Raw genomic sequence first — 26,601 nt, 5'->3', positions numbered from 1 at the left:
AGCACAAAAGATCGGAAACAAACACGACTGCCACTCCGCCAACAGATTAATGATCTGACGTCATCTGAGGAAGGCACGCCACGGATAATTTGATGAAAGGGTTCGCGATGCCATCCAATTACACCGTAATGCTCTCCACTGTACCACACTGATGCCGCGCTTTCCCAATTTTCCTCAGGCAAATTGACCCGGTCGGGAGGTCTAATGAAAATCATACATAAAATGAGAAGGTTCGTTGCGCCGGTTACAGAATCGTTAAGCATATAGATTAGCAAGAATAAATAGGTACCCAAATGCCGAAATTAATGGAAAAACTGCCCGTTGAAAAACACGGAGTATAACATCATCCACCGCGGTGAGCATATCGTGGTCTGTTTCACCTCGGTTTCATCCGTGTCTTGCGTCGAGCAACCAATGCAAATATCGTATTCTCCCTCGTGAAAGGACGTAACTGCTTTTCAAGGTTGCCAAATTTTCCCTCGCGCAAATTGCAGTTTAACTTGGAAAATCTTGGGCATCTTCGGTTGTTTCCGTGATTTGTCTTTTGATCTTATGCGAAAATCGGAAAATTCGGGGAGGATAGGAATTGCATGGGCACATTTATGAAAACATTGACTTGTGTGAGTCAATCTTGCAACCTTGGAATGGAGTGTTTCTTCGTTCGGGAAACGACGCACAGTGGATTGAGTCAATCAGACGGGTCGGACATCAACATTTTTACTAAAACTGCAAATTTCAATGTTTATTTCGTCCCCTTTTGAATTTCAAGGGGTGCATAATGAAGAAAATTTTCCGAGGAAACCAGTGGAACCGCCTTTGGAACCTCAAAGATTTGTATAAACGGGGTTATAAGCGTTTAAAGTTTCCGAATTTTGTCCGACCTCATCTATTGAATCGACCCACTGTGCGCCGTGTTTTTGAGGAGTAATATTCCCGTCATCATGGGACGTAGAAACTTGCGTAAAGAAACAGATATTATTATTTTTTGCCACTCTGTAAGCGTAAATCACCGTAAGACGTCTCTTGTCACTGAAATGATCCGTAACGTGTAGCTGTACTTGTAGCAGCGTACTACTGAGTAGTAAGGCATCAAATTTGTGAAGATTCACTGAAAATGTAAATCGAGAATCGCTAAAAGGGACGTCCCTCTTTGATTTAATATGTGAGAGAAAAATTCATAACGCTACACGCTGAAAGGCATATCGACGGTGAAACTACCAAACCACGTATCTCGGTTTGCGACGTCGCAGACTTCCTGTCATACTTTATTTTTTAAATGAAAAACTACTCAACATCCAGTCTTGAAAATTTCTGTGATTTTTCCTCTTTGTGCGGAGAAAATTCCGTGAAAATTTCAAGGAATGATATTAATTTGGTCTACTTCAAAAAAATAAAATGTGAGCGTAGATTTTTAAACACCGCAAACGAGATACGTGGTTTGGTAGTTTCACCGTCGATATCACAATCAGCAGAGTAGATCAAGATGTGGCAACCGTCGAGTGCCAGACCTTCCATCTTCTATCGTTGCCCGGGTGTGGATCAGTGGTGCGCGCCCTCAAATAGCCCGGAAAGTGGTGTTTTTCGATGGATTTGCACAAAAAATGTCTTCAAGAAACAGTAAAGATTCTCCCGATCAGCATAGGGCAAATAAAATAATATCCGTTTTTTAAAAATAAGAAAAAGCATGTTCTTCAGCATTTCCACGAACGTGAAATTAAGTGTCTTCAATCCAACTGGGCTGGATTCTCCTAACTTCTAATCAAGATAAGTTTGCATCACGTACATTCGTGCAAAAGATTATTTAATTTTGAATTAGCTTGTTAAAAGCACTGAATTACATCTTGTATTGTAAAAAAGTTTAAAGGCAACGTCTTTCACCAGTTCTTTGAACCCTTGCCTCCACCTACCAGATTCTCTCGAAGGCTGAAAAATGAGGGAAGAAGCCCCTCGGTCTCGGTACGATATAAAAATTCCAAAAATCAAACTAATTCAGAGAAAGGAGGTTCAATTTTGCATCAACTTCTCTCTATAAAGTGATCGCAATCAATTTATCTAATTTCAGAATTCAAATTTCATTCAGTTCAGATCCCAATAATTCTACTCCCTTCCTGGAACGGTTCAATCTCGTCATGGAAACATGAAAAACTATGCGAGGCGACCGATGAGTCCAATAAAAGCGAAAAATGGAAAAGTGTACATCGAAAACATAACCGATTGGATTTTCGACGAGTAATTGCAGAACTACCATTGATTATTTTTGTTTAAACATTTTGTTTTCCATGAAGCTAACTTATTACTTTCCTGCGCTGTATTGAGCGATGCGACGGACTCACGCGTTGAGAGTGTTAGTAACCACAGAGATATTTTATTAAATATTTCCTTTTCGTGCGTGCATACCGTATACCCACAACCAATTTGTGAAAAGTCTGGCGTTGTCCGAATCTCGCCGTGTCTGCTCAAGGTCCACATTTTTGTAATAACACAATTCTTTTTTGTATACAAATTCAGTATCCATACGTTTAAAATAAGTGTTTAGCAAAGCCGATTAAAAAAACTATTAATTTAAAAAAAATCGTTAATTATTAAACCGTTAAAAAATTAAAGGAAGTCTATGCATAGACAGAAAAATGCCGGATATGCAAGTTTAACCAAGGGAAAAAAACACAAACATTTTTTAGATATAAAATAGTTTTCCTTTTAAAAAATAAAAGATCACGGAAAGTGTGTAACGCTGGAAACCGAAACAAGCGTTTCAGCAGGTGTGTTTATTAGTGACAATGTTAATGTACGCGGTAATTGGAATGGCGGACCAGTATTTCAGCGGACTGGCAATCCTGTTGTTTCCCCCTTTGAACAATCTAAATTTTAACCCAGGCTCTTCCCACGCATACAAGGTCACCAGATTTCGCAGCACTGTTTGCCTCCGAAGCACGCAGCAGAGATTTTTCTCATATAGAGCCACTCGTGTATCAGGTTAAGTGTAGTTATTGCAACGCCGAGTGTTGCTTCCCTCAGAGTGCCAACATGTGGCAACACCAGTACTTAACGACGCGAAATTAAACAAAGCTTTTCAATTAGGACTTCCAAAACCACTCCTCATTTTTTCGTCGCGGTATCGTCCATCCATTGTTTTGAGAGCTGAAAGCACATAAAACTTCGTAATTTAACTTTTCGAGCGCTGGACTCCGGGACGTTATAGGATGCATGGAATGAGACTTCGCGGACGTATTTATGCTAAAAGGAACGCTGTCAAAAATTAACGAAATCAAAAAGAGCTATGCAGCATGCAAACTCTATGCACGTAGTTCATTTTGGGTTAATTTATTTATACATAGTTTGTTTTATCATAAACTCGTCAATGATAAATTCAAGCCGGCCTGTGACTGCTTGTTTTGAACAATTGGAAGTCGGATAATGGTGTGCTGTTGACAGTGGCGGCTCTGTGCCTCTCTCAACCTCCTAATTCTGGTTTATAGTAGTTATCAGCTTTGACGAGTCTTAGCTACCAGTTATACACAATCATAAAAACTGGAGGATAATATTACCGTATATTTAAGGAGGAGTTTCAGTGCTTCAGAGAACGACTCAAAAATCGATCAATCAGTTAATAATTTTGGAATCAATCCTCAGGTACTTGTGCACATTTGACTTAGAAGCACGTCAAAATAACTCCGAAAGCACGCCGTGAGTTAATATCGCAAATCATTTTGCCTTCCGATCGCGATATTCACTCGGAATGTGCTTTTAAAGCTAATTCAAAATGTCTCCTTGTTAAATTTTGTGTTTGCCATCAAGGTGAGCACCTTCAATTATTCCGTTATGCAAGTTAGACATCGCTCCATAAATAATCACTTCCAAGTTGTGCCCGCATCCCGTAAACGTTAGGCCGTCAAGTGCAAACAATTGGGCGTGCATCTTCACATGCGTGTCATCAGGTAGAGTGCCTTCAATTTTTCCGCTATGCAACCCGGACATCCCTCGCGCACGAATAGTTGCATGCATGCGCCGCGCGGTGGATCGAGTCAATGGGTGAGGTCGGACAAAATTTGGAAACCTTAAACGCTTATAACTCCGTTTATACAAAACTTTGAGGTTCGAAACGTGTTCCCATTGGGTTCCTCGTGACATTTCCTTCTTTGAGCACCCCTTGAAATTTCAAATGTGACGAAATAAACATCAAAATTTGCAGTTTCAGCCAAAAATTTCATGTTCGACCTCTCTAATTAATTCGATCCACAGTGCGCGCGCCGTCTCAACTTGCCTGCGTCCCGTGAACGTTCGCTATCTTATGAAAAGCGCGCTGGAGAAGGTACTTTTATCAACGAACAGCACCCTAGTGAAGGTTTCAACTCTAGCTATTTGCTGTTTTGAACAAAATTAAACAGTGAATTTCTAGGAAACTTACCTGTCGAAAATTGAATGAAAATGCTCTCAGCTTTACCTAATTTTCCATGGGAAGCCTTCCCTGCGTTAAGGTTGTGCGCACTGACTTAACAGCCTCAGGTATGACTTTGCCTTACTTGCCGTAAAAATACGGAATTAATGATTAAAAATTAATTCGATCGAAAAGCCGAAAAACATGACAAAACCAAACAAAATTGAATTGGGAATTAAAATGGGATACAAATTACATTAAAGCCTATTGAAATTCGGGTTACTTTGAAAGCCGTTCATCAACCAGGAAAGTAAATATTAAAAAAAAAAATCATAAAAAACGGGGAATATTTTTTATAGTTGTGATAAATAGATGATCTACTTGATCGATCTAGAATCTAACTACATAGGGTGTTTTCAGACGGATCCATACATTGTTCCTTAACCCTTTTATCATTTATAAGTTAGTATTCCTGGGATTTCCGAAATTTTTAAAGGTCATGTTTATAAATCTACACAAAGTTCAGCGAAATCTGCAGAAAACGATCAGTACGTGCAGTTCACACCCTCATCAAGAAATGGACAGAGTTTAACAGCGTTTTGGAAAATAATTAGTTTGTGATAGTATTTAACATTGTTACTTATCCAAGTTTTTTGTTGTTGTTTTTTCCCATTTTTTGGGCCGTTACATTATTATTTTCTCATTGCTACGGAGATCAACGCAGCGTCCTCTCCTGATATGGAGTCAGCGCGCAAATTCTTTACACAGGGAGAGGTTTCCTCTCAAAAATTAATTTTCAGTTTGCGACGGATAAGTTTACTAGAAATTCAATATTTAAAATGGCTGAGGCAAAACAGCAAGCTAGAGTTAAAACTTGCATCAGAGTGCTGATTCATCGCTAAAAACACCGTCTCGAGCGAGCTCATGCGACCGCGAATGTTTACAGCATGCAAGCACGAGGCGACGGCGCATGGATGTGACTATTCGAGCTCCAGGAATATCCGGATTGCATAGCGAAAAATTGAAGGCGCTCCACTGGATGGCAAGCATGTAAAGTTGCATGCCCAATCGTTTACACTCGAGGGCAAAAGGACTGAGCACTGATGTGCAAAGGTTCACTGCTATGCCGTGCTAAAGGGAAACGCCGTATGAAAATTCGAGTGTTGTCAAACTTCCCTAAACAAAATATTTATTTTGAAGACAAGTTATGAATGTTTTTCCTTGAGATTTTGTCCCATTGGCGAGCTGCGGGGAGCCGAGGGACCGTCGGTCTTGGATTTCTTGGACCAATTTTCCATAAAAATTAATGTTTTCCTAGCATCTTGGGTCATTTCATTAACAAGCATTCTGGGGGGGGGGGGGGGGGGGGGCTCTGCCCGTAGAATTCTGTAACCGATGTTTTGGATAGGGATTTGCCGATTTTGGATTTTGTGGTATTGATTCAAGTCAAAATTTGCCATAAAATCCAATCTTGATAGAATACCTTCAAAAGTGTCACGAAAACGTCGACTCTAGAGTCAGGACCTCCTTTTGAGTCTCTAAAGAGGATCAAGGAGCTTTGAGATCATGAACCTTTGAATTTCTTTGGATCAATACCCTCACAGTCCTTATTCGGTCCTCGACTTCGTCCGACCAGAAGGACCCGATAAAAGTCTGGTCCAGATGGCATGATGCGGTGGTGGGCTTGTAAAATTGTCTGTAATTTTTTAAGTCCAAAAGGACTTAGTAATATTTCTTCCTTGACCAATTTCTTGGGCCTGAACCTAATTTCATGTCAAAAAAGACGCATAAATGACTCGCGATTCTTTTCTTCCCTATTTTGCCTGGGAAAAAAAAGTCGCTTGGATCTAGAGTCCAGACTCTTAAAAACTTCGACAAGAAAAAATACGCTTAATTCAATCGGACTTTTTACTTGAATCAAAAGGAAATCCGCCTAAATCTAGAGGCTTGGCTCTTCGGTTCAAGGAAAAATCGGATTGAATCAAGAGTATTTTTCCTTGTCAATGTTTTTAGGAGTCTGGACTCTAGATCCAAGTGACTTTTTTTTTGAGTGCCGCCGAAAACGATTGGCAACTTCGCCTGGTAAGCGAGTGATATACATAAATTTCCGAGAGGAGGGTCAGAGACGTTTTAGCGGCTCCTCGGAGGCACTCGCGAGCTGCGAGATGAAGATGATCTCGAGATGCGGTTTAGGTTGTTTACTTAATTTTCGGGGATCTGCATAATTCATAGTTGCCTCGCATCATCCGACAGCCGCCGCCGCCGCCGCCGCCACCGCGGCTCCGATTGATCTCGCTCCTATTTGCACGGTGATTAATGCACCCGAAATCCGGAGGTCCTTTTGATGTGCAATCCCGCCCCGAGAGTGGTCCTCGTACCCGAGGTTATGCCAACGAGACGGCAGGGTGTAGACGGGAAGGACTTTTCACACCGTAGAATCTCACGTTCTTCGCATCGTCTTCTGCATTAACCAGGGTGGCGTGAAGCGTAAGAAAGATACGGAAGATTGGAAATTTCAGTGGAATATTTCGTGTAATTTCACGAGGCTGTGAAATATTTCATGAAATTTCACGGTGCTGTGGAATATTTCATGAAATTTCACGATGCTGTGGAATATTTCATGAAATGTCATGCGGCTGTGAAATGGACTGAGTTAAGCAGAAAGGAACCAACCCACATTTTGGAAAAAATTGAGTTATGAGTGGTTTTGAACTCGACCACTGCTCTACTATCTATCGCCAAAAATTCAAAGTTTTTGTTGGAGCAAATTTTGCAGAAACAGAATTTGAAGTTTATCTTTTACATTGAGTCTTATGCAGGAGACAAACTTCAAACCTCTTTTTCTTGGTTCGATCCCGATGTGGCTTGGTTCCTTTCTGTTTAACTCCGTCCAAATATTCCATGAAATTCCATGAGTCTGTGAAATATTTCGTATTTTTCAGGGGCTAGAGTATGCAAACCGCACTCAAACACAAAAATAGACGAAAGTCACAATTTTCACATTTTGTGAAACATGGAAAGGAACCGGTATTTTTCAATATCTTTCATAAATTCCTGAAATTTCTTGAAATATTTCAAGTGAAATTTCAAGATTTTTTTTCATGAAATTCCGCCACCCTGCAACTGTCTGTTTATGAAGATTACAAAATTTTGAATTTAACTGTTGTACACGTTTAGACTTGCTCGGAAAATTTGAGCCGACATGATATCTTGAGGAGCCAAAACCGATGCAGCGAGATCGCCTCCAATTGGCAGATAAGTTACACACATCAATGGGGCTTTTGGAAAATGCCGGAAAATATCGGGGATAACAACTTTCAATTGCGTTTTCCTCCAATCTGGGTTCTTTTAGAGTCCAGGCAAAATAAGTTTACGCACTTTCAGACTGCGACAGAAGATTCATCTTGATTCCTGCATTTACTTTCAATGCTAAACTGCCGTCAGACTTCTTCAGACAATCTTCTGTTGTAGTCTAAAGGTGCTCATACTTACTACCCTTACTTTGAGGGATTTTCCTGATGATGGCAACGGGGTGGGGGGGGGGGGGGGGTGTTGCGATATAAGCCACTGGAGACGCGGGTGAAATGAACGCAGTGGGCGCTCTATCGCGCTCACTTTGACCGGGCCTTTGGCGGAGAATCGACGCCGCTTAGCTGAGCATAGCGCCGCCAAGCTGTCTCGCTTTCTGCTGATACGAGCAGGTTATGACTTTTGCGGCGCGGCAAGCGGAACTCGCGGCTCTCCTCTCAGCCCCGGCCTTTGAGCATCAAAAGAAACCTCCGTAAATGTCCCGCGGACTTCCCACAGAGATCCCGATAGAAGCAGCTCAAGTTGCCAAACATTCAACGGAAAATGAGACCCTCGACCCTATACGAGAAACTCCATTTCGTTTGAAACCTCCGTTTTGTATTGGAATGCGGAATTTTACCCACTGAATGCCTTTTGGAAGGCACACAACATGAGAACCCATACGGATGAAAAGGTCGCTACATCCCCGTCATAATATACAGGGTTATTCAAAAGTCATGCACCACTGGCCATGAAGGGGGTGGCTATTTGAAATTTTTGAGTCGCCCCCCGCCCCCTCTACCCGAGGGGATCAAAAAGTGGAAAGTACCTAAAAGGATCCCCCTCGATATGAGGAAAAACGTCTTAAACCGCAAGTCGATATCATAATTAGAACTAAAGTTATGGCCAGTGGTGCGTGACTTTTGAATAACCCTGTATCATCCTCAGGAGATCAACCATATTTAGTACTGACCGCTAAGTGGTCCAGTACTCAACAGACGCTCGGTGTCCTTAAAAAACTACTTCAAGCTGATAAAATAAAAAACCTGGATTATAAAAGGACAAGGCGCATAAGCGCAGTTTTTGCTATTTCGAGCAATGCGCGTTTGAAGTTTCGAAATTACATGGATCCTTATAGTGGAAAAAAAGTTCAAATGGATTTTTAATGCTTAAAAATTGGAATTTGGGAGCGAATTTTTCACAGAATATGCATTAAGACAAGTTGTACTTGAAATCATTAATATCTCATATTTTCAAAAACTGCACTCATGCGACTTGTCCTCCAAGCCCCTCATTCTTAAATCTTCACACGGTGAGCTCATCCAAAGGTCTACCGGCTGATCGCTGACAGATAATTGAATTCGACTCTGCAGATCATTAAAAATACCTCGGGCAAGAATTGAAAATACAAAACGTTAGAAAGTTTAATTATTGCATAGATGGTATCAGAAATATTAGAGATCTTTAGTATCAAAATGGGACAAATTAGACAATTGGGTATTCTCATCCTAAATTTTGTTTGCATGCCTTTTTGTTTTGACCAGAGGGAACATACTTTTGGACCAGCTCGAAACTACCCTCAACTCAATTTTTCTAAAGGTCACTCGAGTTTTTCTGTTGAATGTAACAAGTATATTTTTTGTAGAATTTTTATTGTTTAATAACAATTTTGTCTTTTGTATAAAAAAAGGAAAAACTTGAATCAATTTTTTATTTACTGTTATGCAGGATAAATGAAACGGTTCAAGCTCTCCATCGATTCCCCTTGCGAGATTACCATATTTCAAGGGTGAAATGGTCTTCATTTTTCCATATGGAACTACCGTTTCTGGTTCATTTCAGAAGAAGCCTATGTGCGATGCGTTTCCTCGTGCAAATAGGTGCTTCTGTGGGCGAGTTAGAAATATTCCATATTGCAAAATGAAGTCCAAATTTGCGCTCGAGTTATTTTTCCACCCGTAAATCTATATTTTTTTATCTCCCGGGTTTTCTGATCATATAAGAGCTCACAAAAAAGAACAAATGGTATTTTAAAAAATCTGTGGTTTTCCGAAATGCAACGCAACGCTGAAATTATTAACGCAGATTCTCCGTACAATATTTGCTGCGACGGCAGGCATGCATTCCAGACAAATTCATGAGCGATTTTTATCATTATTCCGCGAAACATTTCATGCAGTCAATTTCAGTGGCGAAGCGCGAATAATCGACTATCGATAAGTCCCCATTTAAAACTATAGTAAAAAATCGATCAATAAGGTTTTCGTTACAAACACTCTCATTATCGATCCTTTTCCATGCATTTAAATGGCGATCCATCGATGTATCGTAAAGCAAGGTCACGTCATTGGTCAATTTTCTCTCCCTCCCCGCAGATTTACCGATCAAAAGCACTCTAATTTATGACTTTGCTACATCAAACAAAAGGATTCCGGGGCTCTATCGAGGCATTCATTAGCAGCTCAATTTAAATATCTAATTTTGTGCAGCTTTTTCTGGAAAATTTAAACATTGTATGATGAGAAATACACCATTATATGCGGTTCAAAATCCGATAGTAGAATTCATCATCAAATGAATATCGATGATGAAATTAATGTACACAGATCTCGATTGCGACGGCTCAAATTTTCGGCTGTTCTTTTTTATTTTCCGGGATAATAGATGCTTTTATTTCATTCATCTTATCTTATTTCATTTCATTTCATATACAATTTCATTGATTTAGTCATGTGTTTATTTTCCCTGTATTCTATTTTATCCTACACGTTTCATAACTTATTTTCTCACCGCTAGGTTTTTTCCCTTCCGCCGCTTCAAACATCCTTCATTCTGCAAGCACGGTCATGATCAGCGAGACTCTTCCTGCGGTTACTGACTCTTTTTGTGAACAAAAGAGTCACGCAGGATATGTCCTTGAATTGGACTTCGGTCAACTCCGGTGTTATATCACCGGCTCCTTTTGTAATTTCTCAACTTCGTATTTCTTCTAATATTAACAGTCACAAGGCCAAAACCGCATTCAAAAATAGTATCAATGGTTTGCAAATTTTATGTGCGGTGAAATATACTCGCTAAAACGCCGCCGAAATTAGAAATGTTTATTTTTGTTTCAGGTCCTCGACCAGCCTAACGTTCAACGACATCCTGCCCGAAGACCCCAAACTATACGACAAAATGCGGCCGCCGAAAAAGGACGGCAATCCCACTATAGTTTTTTTTCACGTCACAGTCATGGGTCTCGACTCGATTGACGAGAGCTCAATGGTAAGTGGTTCGCATGAAAAGATTTGAATGTAAACACGATTGGATGGGGGAAAAAAGTTGAGCTATTAGCCGATTTACAAATATATGCAATGATTGCGACTCAGGTCGTGCTTTAATAAATAAAAAAAGGCAATGTGCAAGCGGATGCTATCACAATTTTACATTAACATGGTGGACAAGCCAACGTTTCGACCAACACTTTGGTCCTCATCAAAGCAAAGGAAAGAAGGTACATAGAAAAGAATAAAAAGCATTGGCAAGATGCATAATCACAAAGAAAAAGGGAAAAGCACAACAAGATTGCTACATGGTGAATGAAAAAAACAAAGAATCTACGGAACAAAGCGAGCAAGACAAGAGGCGTAGTTAAACAGCAATAAGCACAAACAGTCTTTTTTTATTTTTTTCTATGTACCTACTTTCCTTTGCATACTGATGAAGGCCAAAGTTTTGGTCGAAATGTTTGCTTGTCCCAGGAGGTTTAGGAGGTGGCCACATGGCCCATTGCGGCAAATTTAGGGGGCGGCAAACTTTGTGTTTTTTTTTAAATATAGGTATAAAAAAAATAAGAAAACAAATTACAAGCGAGAAAAGGCGACAAAATCTCTCATTTCCTGAGAGTATAGTAATTTATAAATTTGTTATCTTTCGGCTAGACATGAGACAACACCTTTAATAAGTCGAGTTAAGAGAGAAACGAAGCATGTAATTTGGTCTGGAGCGGCACGGCGCAGAGAGCAATGATGACGAGGACTTGAAATGAATAGGAGAAGCCCTCGGCGCGGCGCGGCGGTCGGCATGTGACACATATTAGCGCCTGCAAGACTGCATGAATACTTCACGCATTGCGTCAAACGCAGCGCGGTCAGAAGGTCGACGCGGACGCATAGCGCCTACAAGACTGCATGAATTCTTCACGCATTGCGTCAAACGCAGCGCGGTCAGAACGGTCGACGCGAAACGCATAGCGCCTACAAGACTGCATGAATACTTCACGCATTGCGCCAAACACAGTGCGGTCAGCTCGGCGGCGGAAGTTAAAATTATTAAACCACATTTATGTTTGTTCTTTCATAATATTTTTGTTAATTTCTTATAAATGGAAGGCCTTGTCCACTTGGAGATAGGTTTACGGAACCTACCTTTCACGCAAAGTTCCGTGAACTTTTGCTAGTAGTGTTGACAGGGCTTTCGCAAAAAATGTGTCCAACACAAGTAGACGCGTAGCTCATGCACTCCGCCCCCTCCGGCACGTCCTTTTGATGGTTTTAATTGATGTTTATAAACGAATGAGAAGGGGGTAACAAAATGCAGGCGGCCCATGGGCGGTAAGTCGGTAAATCCGGCCCTGTGTCTACCATGTTAAGGTAAAATTATAAATATATTTACATCCTCTTGCGCATTGTATTTTATCGTTAAAGCATGGCCTGAGTCGCAATCATTGCATATATTTGTAAAATCGGATAATAGCTCAAGTTTAATTTTCACACCATGAGTAACCGAAAACTGAAAAATCACGAATGGGTGTAGAGTAGTGCTGACACTATTTCAATGTAATGTGTTATTCTACCTGAGGAAATCGGGAGCAATTGCACTGATCGAGACACAAAATAAGAGCATGTGTCAATCCTGAAATGACTCAATTTTGTCCTTTCTCCCAAAAACCTTCCCATCAGCTTTTTTTAACGTCAACTGCTCTAAATTTTACATTTCTCTGAAAAAGCTGTATATTTTCAGTGAGCGGGAAGGACGCGGCGCATTGACGTAGACAAAACCGTTATTATTTTATTAATTGAACCAAATTAACGAAGTTTTAATGCGTCATCATAACGTATCCTCCTCAAAATTTCGATACCAAGAATACATTGCGGTTCTTAATGTCGTATCCTGTCTAGTGATCCATTAAATTTAACAAAAATTCAAAAGCAGCATCATCATTTAAAAATATCAAGGAGGATTTGCCAATTGCGATACAAAATTGGCAATCCTGCGAGGAAAATTTATTAATTAATAACCTTTGCTAATGCACTTCAATTGCCCTAATTTCATCAGTACTCATGATTTAACTTCCCTCGAATGTCCTCTTTTCTAACCTGCCGGTATTTGAAGTGATTAGGGGCCTACGACTTCTGACCGCCCCGCCGCGGTCGAACCCTCCGAACCGCTTCGCGTCTCAGGCATCATGCGTTACGCATCGTTTTTATGATTTTATATCATAGAGTATGATAATCGATCTTTACTCATTTAATTACACATTAACGGAATGTCTCCCAACTCAAAAAAAAAGACCCGTGCATGAGGAAAACCCAGAAAAAAGTCTTACACCTACCACTCTGCACTGAAAAAAAAAATCTCAGTGTATTTACTAAGAAAAGGGTAAAATTACCAAGAATTCAGGGTTCTATTTGATCCCAGTTTTTTTTTGGTAAAATTGCCATTTATGGAATTGGTAATTTTACCGAAAATCTCGGTAAAATTATTGAACTTTCTCGGTAATTTTACTGGACCTTGGTAAAGACGCCAATATTTTTTATCGACTGTGGTAGAATTACCGAGATAAAATGGCAAAGTTACCGGGAATTGATTACCAATAAAAGTGGTATTCTTACCTGAAAAAAACCGTAAAAATACCGGTTTTTAGGTAAGCTTGCCAGTCTGTCCTGGTAAAATTACCAATAATTGGTAAAAAAAGTGAGATGGTAAAGGTACTAACGGACCTTGGTAAAAACGCCGAGAATTTTTTTTCAGTGTACACCTACCACTCTGACTCGCGATTTTACGAGGAGGAACTAGAGCAGGAAATCGTACAAGAGCACAGTGGCCTGATTCCCTCGCAAGCCCCACTCAAGAGCTTGATTTTAAAGCTAAGCCCCCTCAGTTTATTGCTTTATAAAATGAAATAAAATAAAAGACGAGTTAGAAATCATACAGCCCCGTCAAATCGAGGCCTGCGAAGGAATGGATTGGGGGAGACATGAAAGGGATTTTATTTACTCTCCCTTTCAGCCGAGATTGGCCCTTTGATTCCCGCTTTGATTCTGAGATACCCCGAGAGTGGAGCCTGTTGAAACGACCGCCAGAATTTGTTGCCGTTCCACCGATAAGGTCGAAATATGAAAGTATAAAGACAAATACGAACACGCAATGTATCGACGCTACGCCGCGCCGCGCCGGCCAGACGGAAATCGCTGCCAATAAACATATCTATCTCTTCTCATATGGGGCGATGCATATTTTCCTTTTTCTAGAGAGGGGGGTCAAACTATGGCACTACTTCATCGTAATTTTAGACTTTTTCTGGAATCAGGTTAGATATCTGCCGTCAATTTTCCATCGCGGACTTAACTTTTTCGGAGTTCATCCAGTGAATACAGCACAAATTGATAGGATGCACCAGCACCATTACGGTGAATCTAATTGTTATTCGTAAATGGACTGAGTTAAGCCGAAGAGGATCCCAGACACCGTCCGTAGTTGTGCGTGGCCGTGCTTAAATTTCGGCAACGCCGCTCGTAAAATTCACAAAACGCGTGTTAATACTGCTCGGAAGCGCGCCAGTAGAATTTTTTATTGGTTCGACCTACCTAGTGAGCCGTCAAGTTGACGTCTTCGAGGAGGCTTGAATATTTGATTTGGGTATGGCTTTCCGCAGTTGTCGAACTGTTGTCGAACGTTGAACTTTTCCGAGCGTCTAGGAGGACCCTGACTGAAAATTTCAAAAGGGAATTACTAGATGGCCAAAGTGCGAAACAACTTATGTCCGTTAGAGACGTTGCCGACTTCCTGTCATATTTTCTTTATTTTGTTTAAAAAAAGGAAAACTAATCAACTTAATTTCTCGAAAACTTCTCTAATTTTTCTTCTCTTTTGGTAGAACATTTCGTAGAAATACTTGTTTCTCTTCGAAAAAATAAAATGGGAGCAATGATTTTGAAACATCGCAATGGAGGTACGTGGTTTTGCACTTGATCAATTATGACTTCTCCGCGGAAGCAGCTATACGTATAGGGAGACTTACGGCACATACCGATGGTGAAACTGCAGAAATGCGTATCTCACGCGCAGTTTGCGGCGTACAGTGGATCGAGTCAATAGGAGAGGTTGGACAAACTTTGGAAACTTTAAAAGCTTATAAATCCGTTCATACAAAACTTTAATGTCTTAAAAGTGGCTCCATTAATCCTCGTGGAATTTTCCTCAAGAAGCATCCCTTAAAATTTAAAATGTATCGAAAGAAACATCAAAATTTGCAGTTGAAGTCAAAATTTTTATGTCCGACCTTTCTGATCGACTCGATCCACTGTGCGGCGTTGCACACTTCCTTTCATACTTTAATTCCCACACGTGGAAACTACCAAACGTCATTCCGTAAAAACTTCGGTGATATTAACTATTCTCTGTAATGAATATTCCATGAAAATTTCAAACCGTAAGAGCCACCCCTCCCTCCCTCCCTCCCTCCGAGTACGCTCACAAACCGGGGCTTATCAAAAAAATAGTTGTGTGACATTTCCGGAGGAACCCACCCAAGCATAGTAATCTGTCCCGGTGCATCATCACGTGCTGAATTTTTTAAACCCTCCGACGGCGACGGTCAAGACAGAACAATCCGCGTCGGGTCCCTGCCAAGACCCTCCATTCGCGAGTCATCTCACGACGCTCGAGGCTCACCAAGAAATGGAAGTTGCGTCCGGTCGCCTCGAACTATTTAAATCAGAATTAACTATCTCCATCATGACTTGGGTCTCGAGACCCGTAAGGCTACGGGCATGACGGAGACCACGTTATAATCGAGATAGTCCCTTTTAATTTAAAATGCGTCCACTCGAGAGGTGAAGACGCAGTCCATGTGCACGTTGCACGGCTGCAGCGGGATTTTTCCGCGTTAAATTATGAGCACGCCGCGATTCGCACGAGGGAGACATTAAAACGAGGAGGCGCGTGTTGATTAAATTATCCTGCAGGCCATGTTGCCAGATTTGGCGGTGGAAGGGTGCGTCTCGTCGCGCCGGAGTCGGGAGGTTTCTCGCTGTCAGATTTGGCAACCGCCTCGCCCGGTGGATGTGGTCGCTCGGCCGGCTCTCGCTTGCATCGAACTCCACGAAAAAGAATCAACCCACGCCGAATGTTGCCAGATTTCTGCGCTGGAAAAATTATTTTTTTTTCTTAATTTAATTCACGAGGAAATTGCCCTTGATTTAACGGGAAAGAGCAGGGCATCCTCATCGTGGGAGATTTTATACATTAAATTTATTTGGTTTTAGGAGAGCTTTCAAATAATTCAATTTTCGTCTCACGAATAAGGGTGAAATTAACTTTAATCCTAAATATTTTCTTGGTCTAGGAGGTTGCTTAAAAGGATTTTTCCTCTCACTTAAAGAGAAGGGTAACCTAAAAACGAGTGACTTGAGAAGCAGATCATCTCAGTTTTAAGAACCTCGATCGCAAAAATACGCAATAAAACGCACGAATAAAAGGCAATACGCCTTTTATTCGTGTTCCTCTCCTTCTTCCTCTTTTCTTTTACAAACGAGAATTCTTCAATCAAGTTCCGATACCCGGATTATTGTTTTGCATAGTTCCTATTATTATGTTTTATTTCCTACCATTTGTTTGTTTTCAATCCTCCTATAAAAACTACTCATTTACTGAATAAACGTCTGGCTGGAGCGCATTTTAGCTACGCATTCACCACTGCAAAAATGTCAAAGGAAATCGACAAAGCCAGCGTGTATAAGGCTATTTCGATTGTAATCTTCCGTCGCATTTCTAAGGCGCAATGATACAACTATTTGAACTCTCCGAAATGCGTGAGGTATCACGCCGCATTTGAAGGCGTTTTCAAACCAGGCAAGTTCCGATACCCGGACTATCGTTTTGCATAGTTCATATTCTTTTGTTATATTCCGTATTTCTTGTTTATTTTTAATCCTTGTATAAAAACCACCCATTTGCTGAATACAACTCTAGCCGGAGCGCACTTCAGCTATGCATTCACCACTGCAAAAATGTCAAAAGAAATCGACAAGCCCAGCGTGCATGAAGGCTATTTCAATTATTGTGGTATCAAGAAAATTCTTAGTGAAACAGTTTTTTGTTCAATGACTTTTTTTTACATAAATTGCTCCATACGCTGCCCCTCTGAGTGCGTAGAGTTACGGTAACACGTTGCCAAATTTTCTCAGAGAAATTACGCATTTCTTGGAAAACTAATTATTTTTTTCTTTCGTTTCTGCACTTCTGTAATCCTCAGTTGTCTCAGAAAATACCAAGGTTTTGGTCAATGTGACCAAAAATTTTGTTGAGCGCTAAAGTCGGATTGGCTGGCCTAACCGGAGGAAAACTAATCCAAAATAACCGTAAATGCGGACATTTCTAAGCGTGTGGTTACTGATCGAGGAAGGGCTTTACATAACTCCAGTCGCATGCAATTGATTCTCCAACGAGCGGACCATCGTACAAATCCACATAATTTTCAATTTAAAAACCTCCTCTCAACCTTCTTGACGTTAGCGTTGAGGAACGAAATGGAATGTCGTCGTTTGGACTCCTATTTTGCGGGCCCCTCGAATGTGCCGACGCAATCTCAGATTGGAAATGTTTTTTTTCCCTGTTTTTTCTCCCATGCGTGACTCTTCCATTGTTGCCTATCCACAGGTAAGTTTATTTTTCTCTACAAGGACCAACATCCATCGAACGCCTTTATGGTCAGAATAATTTGAGCGACGTGTTTGACACACACAAGAAAAGTCGAATCATATAATGAGGTGTCGCTCACATTCGAAAGAAAAGTTAAAAACGAGGCCCGAATACGTCGTTCCTATCTGTGGCTATGTTGACACTCAAATTTGTTTTCCTTAGTTGGATACCTGATTATTTTTTAGAATGTGTTTGGAGACCTATATCTAAAGCTCGTATACATTGGCCCCATAACTCCCTCAGAAGAGATAGTCGGGTCGATTTGACCCGGCTTATTGAGATTACTAGAGGTAGTCAGTGAAAAAAAGATTCCAGAAACTCGAGTTTTTTGTCCGTTTTTTTCACCTTGGCTTCTGTTTTTCTTTTTCACGATGTACATATTTGCAGGCCTAAATCTAAGGCTCGAATGTACCGGCCCTATACAACCGGAGGAGCACGTTTTCATAGCAAGCCAAGGGCCTTGCGCATCTAAGGGTTGAACGAAAAAACAGAGAACCTGCAAACTTGGCTCATTTCTAAAGTGAAAAAGTGGAAATTGATGATCTGAAAACATTTTATCTCAAGGAATCGGCAAAGTTTACGAGATAACTTAAAAAAAGGAAGTAAACAAGTAAGGCGTGGAGTGAGCAGGTCTCCAAATTATACCGTCGTTGCGAGTCTTCAAACAAAACAAAAAAATGTTGACACGAAGTAAACATCCCTTAATACTACACCATATCGGAGTTTTATTCACTTGATTCCCAAATGAAGTAGAAACAAACATTTGTACAATGCAAAAGGCGAGAAAAGGTGTAAAGGCGCCCTGGAAATAATACAAAGATTTCCGAAATCAATTTAGGGAAATCGATGGACCCGAACGGTTCTGCAAACAGGAGGGTCAAACACCGGAGGGAGTGTTCCCTGGAACTTGTTTCCAATTCGGGGAATTTTGCGGAAGAGGTGAATTTTTAACGCGTCGTCTCGATTGAGAGTGAGCTCAACGGGCGTCTCTCGAAACAAGATGTTACAGCTTCCTTAGTTTGTCGCGCAGGGTTGTCTAACCAATCAGGCAAAATTTCCAACTCGGAAATCCCAACGCGCGTTGTGGAGATTCCCCATAAATTGTCAGGTTGTTTTCGAACAATCAGGGTTGTAAACAATCAAGGGGGTAAACAATTTAGTAAGAACAATCAGGGGGTATATCTTCTTGTGCTTCTTTTAAACGCTGAAATGGAAAGTAGGTATCCTCCGAAGAGAGGCGAAAACAATTCATTGAATGTATAAAATTGACAAAGAGGCTTCAATGGACTAAGGTCCGTTTTCCCGCGGACGGTCTCGTATTGTATCTTACGCGGCTCGACTCTTTAATCGATAATCGGACGACCTCGATCGATAATTTTTAGCGATGCTTTTTATCTATCGAACTAGAAGTGATTCGATATCGATTTAGTGATCGACCCGTTGCTGAGGGTTAAGCTGGCAGCAGCGTCTGGGCAGCGAAACCGAAACGATGGACCGGCCGGACTCGGCCCGATCCCTAGGGACGCGGGTAGCTTCAGCGTCCAGAACATTGGAACTTGAATTCGGGTCGAGACCGTCTTAGCGATGCGTGAAGAAAGGCAGGTCATTGAATGTTTAACCGAATCGACAACTTTGTCACATTTTGTCTTGTTCTTGATTCAATTCGTCGCGACGGATGTGAAATTATATGCTATGTTTAATTTGAAACTCACGTTGGGAGGCTGTATGGACGTTTCCAGCCGAACCTAATCTGCTCCTTACCTCTTATAGTCAGGTCGAAATAGCGAAAAAAGGGGGGCAACCCGGAATAAATTACAACAAAAGCTTTTTTGCGGAAATCTCTCAAGTTGTACTACTTTAACAACATACTAAAAAAGTTCGACACGTTTGATGATCGAAGGGAGGGGGGTGGCCCCATAACGCTAAAATGCACTAAAAATTTGCATTTTTTTTTTTTAGATTTTTTTGCATTTTTCATTAAAAGAATTAAGTTTTGGCCAAAAGTACAAAAAACTTTTCAGAAAGTACATTGAATTTGCTTTAAAATGAGTGGTCGCACAACGCTCTACAAAGATTCGTTCTTCAGTTACATAGGGAAAAGAATAGAGCTTCAAATTCCGGCAACTTTAACGATTATGCATCGACGCATTTTTAAGCATGTACAGGAAACTTCCTCAAAGACGAGTGTTTTTGACCCTGTCAATTTTGACTCCGCTAATGTAGTCCATATTTACCCTGTCGATTTTCCTCGATTTTGGACGGAAGCAGAATTGCTGAATTATTGTCGAATCTTACGTGGTTCGAAGCGTAGAATCGATTGCGCATGATCTTGAGGCTCGGAGAGGCTTCTAAAGTCGGGAAAAGGTAAAAAACGGTACAAAGTTGTTTGCACGGATTTTACTTCGAAGTAAAAATCCCTCCCCCCCGTTTTTTACCGTATTGTTGCAATAGTGTGAGTATTCGCGATTCTCGTCGATCTCGCGAACCAGCGGAGTAAAGTATCTAACCCCCTGCCGATGTTTCAAAATTACCGCTCTTATTATATCCTTCCTAAGATAAACAATAATTATTTTTGCATTCAGTTGTATCTATCAGTCTCAATATTGGGGATGCTTTATGAAAAATTATGGACATTAAGATCCATAAGCTTTAAAAATATTTAATTATCGAATCAAATAGCTTTAACATACTTAGAGGAAAGTGTTTGTGTGTAGCACTCTACAAGTAGCATGGTTGAAATTGATTTTTGTTTATTGCTTTATGATTTCAGACCTACGCAGCAGATATCTTCTTTGCCCAATCTTGGAAAGATAACAGACTGAGACTGCCAGAGAATATGACCTCCGAGTACCGGTGAGTTAAGATTTATTTTTTTGCGAAAAATTTAAACCGGCAATTATTACCGGCATTTATTTTATTATTTTTTATTAATTTAATTTAATTTTTAACCGGAAATTTTTAAATTTAAAATTTTAAACGTATACAGGAGACGGACGTGTCATCAAAATTTGTTTCGATGCGTATAATCCAAAAGACGGTGGTCGCTAACACCTCCCCCCCCATCACCCCCGAGTTGTATTAGCGGCTCTGGTGCTTGCACTAGAGCTGCTATTCCGGACGGTCCCAGCTGGGGAGTATCAATGCAGCATGTTACATTGTAGAGACCGCGCGTTGGTTGATGGGAATCGGCGCCATTTTCGGCTATGTTCCTTGTCATGACTTTATTTTATTGCATACTGTTTTATTGTTAGTCAATGCTATGTTGTGTATTGTATTTTTGGAATCATGGTGATACAGTCAACAATTCAAAACTTGTTTGTGCTTTTATCTCGTGATGGAAAAAATGTACTTTACGTTCAAAATTTGAAAATTTGAATTTTAAAGTTTTCGCGGTTAAGGAAGCTTTAACCACTGGGTTGGAGCTTCCTAGTCATATTACTTGATATCAGCTGATAGCAAACAAAGGTTACCAGGGAAACCGTAAACGTCTAACAACTATCGTGGCCATTGGGGCGATTATTGAAATGATATCGACTGTATGTCGCCGCTTACGACAGGACATAGCCCTATCTTAACTGTGTAATATATCGCAATTCGATATTGTTTTGATTTTTAAAAGGAGCAATTCATTCATACAGTTCCGATTAGTTTTGGCGAACGGGCCCTTAACCTACGGCACTCGGCTCATGGGAATTTTTTATACACGCTCTAATCATTTAATTTGTATTACCTTTATGTTATGTACCTACATGTTATACTATTGTTATAATACATTTTGCCAACATGCTTTTCAATTCAGTCTACAACATTTCATTCCGACGTGGCAATAATGATTTATAATGCCCCTAATCCATTAAAATGAATTACAATAGTAATGCCGCATTATAATGTCGTATTATACATCGCAACGATTCATGTCCTACTGATTATTGATTATTGTAAGATGAATTCTGTTTTCTCTGATTGTATGTTTCATACGTGCGAAGCAAGTACGGGTCACTAGAAACGTGGTTCGTACGGGTGGCTGATGAAATTGATCTTCGAATACCTTTTGATGAGCTAGGGAAATGGAACCATCTGCATCTCATGGACAATAAATAGTTGCCGTAATTAAGGTCATCCCGTGATTAAGGTGCCGTGATTTAAGTCATAAATTCTTCATCTAATTCTTGATTCATCTCCAAAATGTCTGCTAAAGCTTTCATGCGCTTCTCCTTGTATGCATGAATGAGCAAATTGGGTATCGAACAAGCGGACACTTTTTGAAAATTTAGATGATTCTGGACAATATCGAACAGAAGTCCACGAGCTGCAGATAGAACCATTACCTCTAGCTCATCAAAAGTTATTCGAAGATCATTCAACAACCTCTTTGACAAGTTGCAAAAACTTTTCGTTAACAATAGTGTCACACGGTACTAGGAATATTTACTATTTAACGAACCTTATATTTCCCTGACTCAGTCCTAAATTATAGAAGTATGCGTTACTTTTCCAGCAATCCAAAAAAACAATTATACAAAAAACCAATACCTACACTTTCAGATATAAAAATGCAAATTTTTTGCAGCCTCGCTAAACGACTTATCAACCAGAGATTTTTTAGGAAGCGGACCTCCAAAGAGCTTTCAAAATTAAAAGTATACAACAAATGATAATGCCATGTATTCGCCATATCAAAGCCCAATACACATTTATACACCGGCTACGTAAATCTGCTAAGTTACAAAACATGAATCGACAGTTGTCGGATTGTACATCAATGACAAAATGTGTCTAGGCCCTCATTCTTGACTACAACTACTGCCCCCAGAGCCGCTCTCCGACGCCAATGCGTTGGAGCTTCCTGCTTGTTTTTTAATACATATACTGTGTTTCACTCAAATTTTCTTTGTTAGCGATGTTTACTATTGAGGCAAATGAATTTGGTCGATCTTCCAAGCTTCTCTTTTGTTCTCTTAAAAAAGAAGAAAAGGGGAAAAAAGAAGAGTTCATTTGTGTTCCCGGGAGTGTTCCCTCTGAAGTGATCGTAGAAAGATGTCAGTATGAAAATGAAAGGCAATTTGAATTATACAAAGTCAAATCCTACTGCTAGAAAAATATAAATAGTAATTTGCTATGCAAAACCGATCCAACCATTAAAACTATAATGTTAAAGTAGGTTTCTTGTTTTCCTTTATTAGTAATCACTTCATTCGAGTTCCTTGTTCATGTTGATTTTATCGTTTTTTAATATTTTATTATTTAGGTCCCTAATGATTTCATAGTCCATCTGATGCACCGAATATTCTCCCGTTTTCATACGTTTCCAGCGTTAAGTTTCAAATCTAAAAACAGACCAATTTGAGCATGACAATGAAGTTTTTGAAAAAAACCTTATGACGTGCATGTTTTTTAGCACTTCATTTTGACCGTTCATCATGAGTAAGGACCATATAAGTACCAAGTTTCCGTGGAAAACAAAGAGTATGTAAAAGCAGCCCGAAACGGAAGCGACAATCGAAAACACAGGAAAAAGCGGAAACAAGGCTAAAATACAAAATATAAAGGCAGGACGTTTCGGTACCTTACGGCACCATTATCAACTGCAAAAAGAATTAAAAATAAAAAAGAAATTAAAATAAAAACCAGCAAACGGCGTTACATCGTGAAATTGGTAAATGAGACTGCAGTGATTACCAATTTCACGATGTAACACCGTTTGCTGGTTTTTATTTTTATTTTTATTTTAATTTCTTTTTTATTTTTAATTCTTTTTGCAGTTGATGATGGTGCCGTAAGGTACCGAAACGTCCTGCCTTTATATTTTGTATTTTAGCCTTGTTTCCGCTTTTTCCTGTGTTTTCGATTGTTGTTACCAAGTTTCCTTGAATATGACATCAATATTCATAATAATTTACGTTCGTTGTGTTGAACGGTAAGTTATCGAATATCGAAAATCCCGGAGAAGGGACACTCGGCAACTTTTCTGATCCCGTGAACCAGGACGGAAATTTATTTAATTACCGCCAAGGAGTGACAGGGAATTATTAAATAAATGGATACCTCGAGGAATGAGGATAAGTGCGATACTGAAGGCACATTGATGCCAATTCGCACGCCCTGTAGCCTCAATAAGTCAAACAGCGATCAAATTGAAATAGCTCGAGGCGCACGATAGGTCTCTTTTTTTTTTCTTTTTTTTAAAGAGTTTTTTTTTTTATTGTAACTTCCAATTAGAGGAAACATATACAATTATCATAAGTTAGAAATAATGTATGGTAAAGCAACGACTGGTTAATTGCTTATTTTCATAATATTAAAGAAACTAAACCTAAGACTTAATTAAGATTAAAAGGACATTCATAAAAATCAATTGGGTGAGATGAGCGAAGAACTGATGTAGTGAGAAGATTGTCTTTGAAGATGAGAAATAAGTTATGCAAGTTGTTTAAAAATCGGAATCAGCGTTAGTGACAAGGTCCCAAGGCTTTTTTCTTTTAAGTCTCCTAATTTCTTTAATAATAGGTCTCTTAAAACAGCAAAAAGTCCCTTCATTTTGTCGCTTAGGCTACAAACTGTGCGTGGAGAAAGTCTTTTAGAGACCTTGCACTAAGAATTTAAACAATGTAATCGTGTGCGGCCGAAGTTTTTATAGGGCAAGACTATTTTTAGCCTGATGAAGAATGATGAGCGACTTGTTGAAAAAAATCAAATCAAATTCGCCTAATGATAATCAATGAATGTCGGTTTTTTTTTTTTTTTTTTTTTTTTTTTTTTTTTTTTTTAATTTATTGACTAAGGAAATATATACATAAAATTCAAATAACATGAATGTCGCGGTAAAGTTCTCGCAAATTAGGTCGAGCTATGTTTCAATAATCAAAATGAGCCCATCGAACTAGGACATCGATGGGACCATTGTGTAATGCCGATCAAAATTGAGAGGCGCCTCTATTTTTTGATCAACATAACTCGCCAACACACTATCGAATGAACGTCATTTGATACTCAGTTAACGATTTTTGTTGATCAAAAAGTAAAAGCATCATTCAACTTTGATTGGCAGCAGCTGCATGACTGTCCCATTTTTATTGTCTCATTGTGATCGTGGAATCATAGTTTTTTTTTATTATTAAACCAACCGCTTAACTTGCATAGACATCCGTTATCACCATATAGCAAATCTGAACTCTCACTTTCGAAAGAATAACTTTTACAGCCTAGAGAAGACAGTAGCACGGGGTCTTTAATATAAATTGTCTCCGGACAAAACACACCTGCCGTGTCCAAAATGTATGTATTCTGGTTTTTGTATCATAAACTTGTATTTTGCTGTGCTTTGGATCAAGAGCAACGGTCAAAAAGCCTTATCCCTTGAAACTTCGGCGCATGAATATATAATGCGAGATATCCACATCGTCTGCAAACTTTTTGAAATTTTTATGTAAATTATCGAGAGTCTCTGAAAAATATTAGAGGGACCATACGGCAATGTATCTCACACGAGAGCAGGTTTTGTAAAGAGAGGATTTGATAAGTATCGACCGTGCTGTTTACTTCCTGAATTACACAGCATCTCGACGGTGAAACTACCAAACCACTTATCTCGGTTTGCGACGTCGCAGACTTCCTGTCATACTTTATTTTTTAAATAGAAAACTACTCAACGTCAATTCGTGAAAACTTCCATGATTTTTCCTCTTTGTGCGGAGAAAAATCTGTGAAAATTATGAAGAATGATATTGATTTGATCTCCTTCAAAAAAATAAAATGTGAGTGGAGATTTTTAAACACCGCAAACGAGATACGTGGTCTGGTAGTTTCACCGTCGTTCTGCAATTTTCGAAACTTTTGCACTATTTTTCACATTTTTGATTCAATATGGCAATGTAAAAGATGATAGCTTGTCCCGGACGTTAATGCACTTACACTTGTCGGGCTGTGAGAGAATGCGCTGTTATGATCTGTGAGGGAGCAGAGTAGGGAATTTTTTCGCTTTGCTCATCGTGACATGCACAGCTTCGTCGAAAGGGTTGACATTATTTGAGTTCAACCGCACAGACCAATGTAATATACACAAGTTTCGTGCGAGAGCGGGCAACTCAGGGCACGCGTCTCCGTAAAATCTAGGAAACCACATTTTTCCTCAGGAAAGAACTCAGTTGGCTGAAATGGATTTTAGCAACCTGAATTGAATCGTGAGCGTGGATCATGACATTAAAAATTCAAAGTATGTCAGGAATGAGTGTTCCCAGCAAAGTGGAGGGTAGAAAATGCTGTCTTTTTTAATATAAAAAAATTAATTATAATGTTCTTTAGAAAAAACTCTAATGTTGCAGATAGTAGCATTTACTTGATGAGAAATGACGGTGTGGTAGCTAACAAAGTGCGAGATGGAAGAAAATGTAGAATACTTAAGTGGAAAAACTTAATTGAAATAATTTTCATTATAGGGTAGCAATGGAAAATACATCAGTTATCAAGGTATTACGGTGTTTGGGTGGTATTTATGGTATATCTATCAATCAGTTAGGTTTCTTCACTTATAAACTCTCAAGTCTCTCTCATTTTACTCTAGGTTACCACGGTGCCATTCTTAATGGATAATTTTGTATTTTATGAATCAAAGACGATTGGCATCAAACAAAATTCAGATTTGATTCCGAAAACTAACTCCAACCTCACAAATTACCGCAAAAGGGGGTGACGATTGTGTTAAAAGTTCAATACACTTGCATTTTAGAACATTTAATCCGCTCATGGTCATGATATCATTGTGAAAACTCTGAAAATGCTCTTCGATTGGCTTGTTGTGAATCTTTGCCCCTGTTCCATTTTTTAAAGAAATGTTACCGAAAAATTCCGTTGGATTTTTTTTCTTTAAATGTTCCTCAAGCATTAAAAAATAATCACAGAAAATTTCGAAGAGCTTGCGTAATTTTCTCTTCTTTTCTCTTGCCCCGCTAGAATAAATCTAACTGGAGATTTTT

The 26,601-nt window shown here is 39.6% G+C and overlaps 1 protein-coding gene across 6 annotated transcripts in view; it reads left to right on the top strand.

Moving 5' to 3' along the window:
- Positions 1-26,601, top strand: part of ort (glycine receptor ora transientless) — a 212,674-nt gene that overhangs the window by 129,613 nt on the left and 56,460 nt on the right. For all 6 annotated transcript variants that reach the window (XM_072301954.1, XM_019054117.2, XM_019054116.2 and 3 more), the window contains 2 exons: positions 10,780-10,930; positions 20,400-20,482. In XM_072301954.1, the coding sequence (XP_072158055.1) occupies positions 10,780-10,930; positions 20,400-20,482 (234 nt within the window). The remainder of the gene's footprint in view (positions 1-10,779; positions 10,931-20,399; positions 20,483-26,601) is intronic.

This window comes from Bemisia tabaci, chromosome 1 (genome assembly GCF_918797505.1).
Source record: "Bemisia tabaci chromosome 1, PGI_BMITA_v3".
Classification (NCBI taxonomy): Eukaryota; Metazoa; Arthropoda; class Insecta; order Hemiptera; family Aleyrodidae; genus Bemisia; species Bemisia tabaci.
Note: the sequence above shows the minus strand (reverse complement) of the source record. Positions and strands in the feature narration are given on the sequence as shown.